Source organism: Merops nubicus, unplaced genomic scaffold (genome assembly GCF_000691845.1).
Source record: "Merops nubicus isolate BGI_N331 unplaced genomic scaffold, ASM69184v1 scaffold7398, whole genome shotgun sequence".
In the NCBI taxonomy this organism is placed as follows: domain Eukaryota; kingdom Metazoa; phylum Chordata; class Aves; order Coraciiformes; family Meropidae; genus Merops; species Merops nubicus.
Genome location: NW_008627659.1, coordinates 1,861 through 5,398, shown reverse-complemented (window position 1 = coordinate 5,398; position 3,538 = coordinate 1,861). Strand labels below are relative to the sequence as shown.

Below are 3,538 nucleotides of genomic sequence, written 5' to 3'. Positions count from 1 at the left end.
AGGGGGTGGTTGTGACCCAAGAGCAGGTTCTGGCCCTTGCCCTTGTTGACCCTCCTCCCACTGGCTTCACCCCACGGCTCCAGCCTGGCCAGATCAGCTCCACAAAGCCCTCAGAGGAGCTAGTCTGTAAGATGTGGGAGGACTTGAGGACTTTTCTGGGGCTCTTGCTGTGACCAGGCTGCAGGTGGAGCTGCAAGGTCTCTTACCACACGACTTACAGCACCGAGTAACAGTCTGGGGAAAAAGCAGCCTGGGAGGGAGATCTGAGGGAGCTGTTTGTGTTTCAGATCAAACCCCACGGGCCTGACTGCTCTTGCTGGTTGTCCCTGCCAGCTTCCCTGCAGCAGGGGAACGTTTTTGTGCCTTGCTGGCAGGGCTCAGGCTTTGGAGAGGAGCCTTGGATCCTCTCTGTGGTTCCTGGCTCCCAGCATTGCTGCATTTCTGCTGCGTTTGACACGGGGGTAAAGGATGAAACAAAGGGTTCCTGGGCCTGTTGAACAGTTTGCTTCAGTGGAGTACACAGATCTTGCAGCTCCAGGAAGGCAGGAGAGGTCCCCAGGTCTGGAGGACTGCTAGGCTGCAGAGTGCATCCACTGACCCCCAGAGAGGTGGGGTTGGGAGGGACCTCTGGGGATCATCCCATCCCACCCCCTGCTCCAGCAGCTCACCCCCAGCAGGATCCCATCCAGGAGGGTTTGGGATCTCTCCAGAGGAGGAGAGGTTCCTGTGCCAGCTGGCCTTGTTGTCTGGAGGGGTTCCATGCCTGCCATCCTGCTTTTCCCTGTGTTTCCCAGATGATGTGTCTGACTCAGAGGAGAGCATTTCGAGCAGCAGGTCCTGCAGGAACGAGCGGTCCCTGCAGGAGAAGCTGGAGATCCTGACCAACGAGGGGCTGCTGCTCACTGTCAAGGTGTTCCTGGACTGGCTGAGGACAAACACAGACCTCATCATCATGTGTGCTCAGGTGGGAGCCCTGCTGGGGCTGGGGCCAGGGCTGGGGTGCTGCCACCTCACTCCTGGGCAGAGGGGATGTTAAATACTCCACACTTAAGATCATCTTGACCTTAGACACGTGGTGAAGTTCACTCTTCATCAGACCTTCTGAGGTCTGTGAAGGGAAACCCCAGTGGCTGGTTCTTCCAGAGACCTGTTGTGATGTTTTCTGTGGCTCTTTGTGTCTCGTTGCTGCAGAGCTCTCAGAGCCTGTGGAACAGGCTGTCGGTGCTCCTGAACCTTCTGCCTTCTGCTGCAGACCTGCAGGAATCAGGTACTGGACATACTTCATGGGGCCTGTCAGAAAGCTGGGGGGGACTTTTCACAAGGGCTTGTAGTGATAGGAAGAGGGGTGATGGCTTCAAAGTGGAAGAGGGAAGAGTTAGATGAGAAATGAGGAAGTTCTTCACTCTGAGGCTGGGGAGACCCTGGCCCAGGTTGCCCAGGGAAGCTGTGGATGCTCCATCACTGGATGTATTCCAGTTGGATGAGCTTTGAGCAACCTGCTCTACTGGGAGGGGTGGAACAAGATGATCTTTAAGACCACCTCACCCTGCACACACAATTTAAAACCCCTGCCCTGGATCATCACTGTGTGCCACAGAGCAGCTCCCCTCCCTGTCCTTGTCCCCCGGGGGCTGCAGTCACCATGTCTCTGTGCTTCCCTCCCTGCTCCCAGGGCTGCCCCTCTGTAACGAGGTCAGGGAGGTGCTGAGTGGTGCTGAGCTCCCAGACCCAAAGGCCCACGTGCTGCTCCCAGAGGACGTGGCCCTGAGGAACCTCCCTGCTCTGAGGAACGCCCACAAGAGGTTCAACTTTGAGCAGGACAGGCCCATTTTCTCTGCAGTGGAGGAGGTGAGTCCAGGGAGGTCCTGAATCCTGGCAGGAGCTGCATTTCCCCTTCTGGAGGTGCAGGGGAGGATTGGGATCATTCTTGCCCAAAAAGACCCCAGAATGATCCAAACTTCTCAGTGTGAGATGGGTTCATGTTATCGGTGGTTGCTGCAGTCATCTGGCTGTCCCAGAATCACTCTTCAAAATCTCCTTCCTTTTATTTCCCTTTCTTTTTTTTTCCTCCCCCTTTCCCATTCCCCATCAGAGTCCTTCTCAAAGGAAGCAGAGCCACACTTTGATCCCCTGACCTCCCTGTCTGGGCTGCAGGGTTGTTCCCTCTGCCCTGCCTGGGGTGAAGGGAGCTGCAGGAGCTCCCCACATGAGCTCCCCTCCTCCTGCCCCAAAATCAGATCTAGGTGGTTGTTTCATTTACTTCTTTTTCCCAACACTGAGGCCTCAAGCAGAAATTTAGGGGGGGCAAGTGAGTTGATGTTTTCTGAGGCTTTCTTGAGTTGAGGAAGCCCAGACTGCAAGTACTTGTGAGATTTCTGACCAGCTCCAGCCCCTCCTGCAGCCTTTGCCTTCAGAAGCACATTTCCACCCGAAATTTTTCCTTTGGGTGTTTCTTCACAGCAGTTTCAGCCTTTTCCAAAGGCCTGAGCTGCAGGGGTGGGGGCAGCTCAGGCTGGAGGGGCCGTGGGTGGTGATTCCCTCTGTGCTCCCTTGCAGTCCATCGTCCGGATCTGCTGCATCCGCAGCTTCGGGCACTTCATCACCCACCTGCAAGGCAGCATCCTGCAGTTCAACTCAGAGCTGGGCATCTTCATCAGCATAGCCCAGGCAGAGCAGGACAGCCTGCTGCACCAGGCCCAGGCCCAGTTCCACATGGTGAGTCAGCTCAGCTGGGCTCCTCCTCTGGCCCTGGCAGCTTCCTGGGGATCACTCTCAGACTGTAATCAGGGCTCTTTGGTGGGCAATGACAGTTTTGCTCCTTCAAGCCTGTGGAGTGTCCCCTCTTCCCCCTGTCTGGGGCAGCCTGTGCTGCTGTCAGCTGGGGTGCTTCCTGCTAACTGAGGTGGAAGTTTGGTTTTGTCACCAGGCTGCAGAGGAGGCTCGTCGGAACAGGCTCATGAGGGACATGGCTCAGCTGCGACTGCAGGTAGGAGAGGCTGCTCACAGCCTGAGAGCTGCCCAGGGTGCCTGAGCCTGGGAAGGGGGAGTGCTCTGCCCCCATCCCACAGGCAGCAAGTCTGTCCTGGGAAGGCAGAATCATAGAACATCTTGAGCTGGAAGGGACCCATAAGGATCATAGAGTCCAGCTCCCCTTGGGGCCACCCAGAACCAAACCACGTGCCTGAGAGCAGCATTCAGATGCTCCTTGATCTTGTGACCACTTCCCTGGGGAGCCTGTTGAGTCACCAGCCACCCTCCCAGTGAAGAACCTTTTCTGTTGTCCTCTCTGAACTTCCCCTGTGCAGCTTCACTCTGTTTCCCCATGTCCTGTCACCAGAGAGAGATCAGCAGCTCCCCCTCCCCTGCCCCTGTGAGGAAGGTCTAGGCTGTGATGAGGTTCCCCCCTCACCCTTCCCTTCTCCAAGCCAAATGAGCCAAGTGGCCTCATCTGCTCCTCACCACCTCAGTGTCCCTCCTCTGGACACACTCTAGTGCTCAGTCCTTACACTGAGGTGCCCCAAACTGCACCCAGGACTGG

At 56.7% G+C, this 3,538-nt stretch overlaps 1 protein-coding gene across 1 annotated transcript in view; it reads left to right on the top strand.

Annotated features, from left to right (window-relative positions):
* Positions 1 to 794: 794 nt before the first annotated feature.
* The window catches only part of LOC103778780 (protein SMG5-like), a gene marked incomplete at both ends in the record, with an annotated part of 4,321 nt that continues 1,577 nt past the window's right edge, over positions 795 to 3,538 (top strand). Inside the window, 5 exon segments of the mRNA XM_008946391.1 lie at positions 795 to 964; positions 1,192 to 1,267; positions 1,673 to 1,848; positions 2,557 to 2,715; positions 2,927 to 2,986. Coding sequence (XP_008944639.1) covers positions 795 to 964; positions 1,192 to 1,267; positions 1,673 to 1,848; positions 2,557 to 2,715; positions 2,927 to 2,986 — 641 coding nt within the window.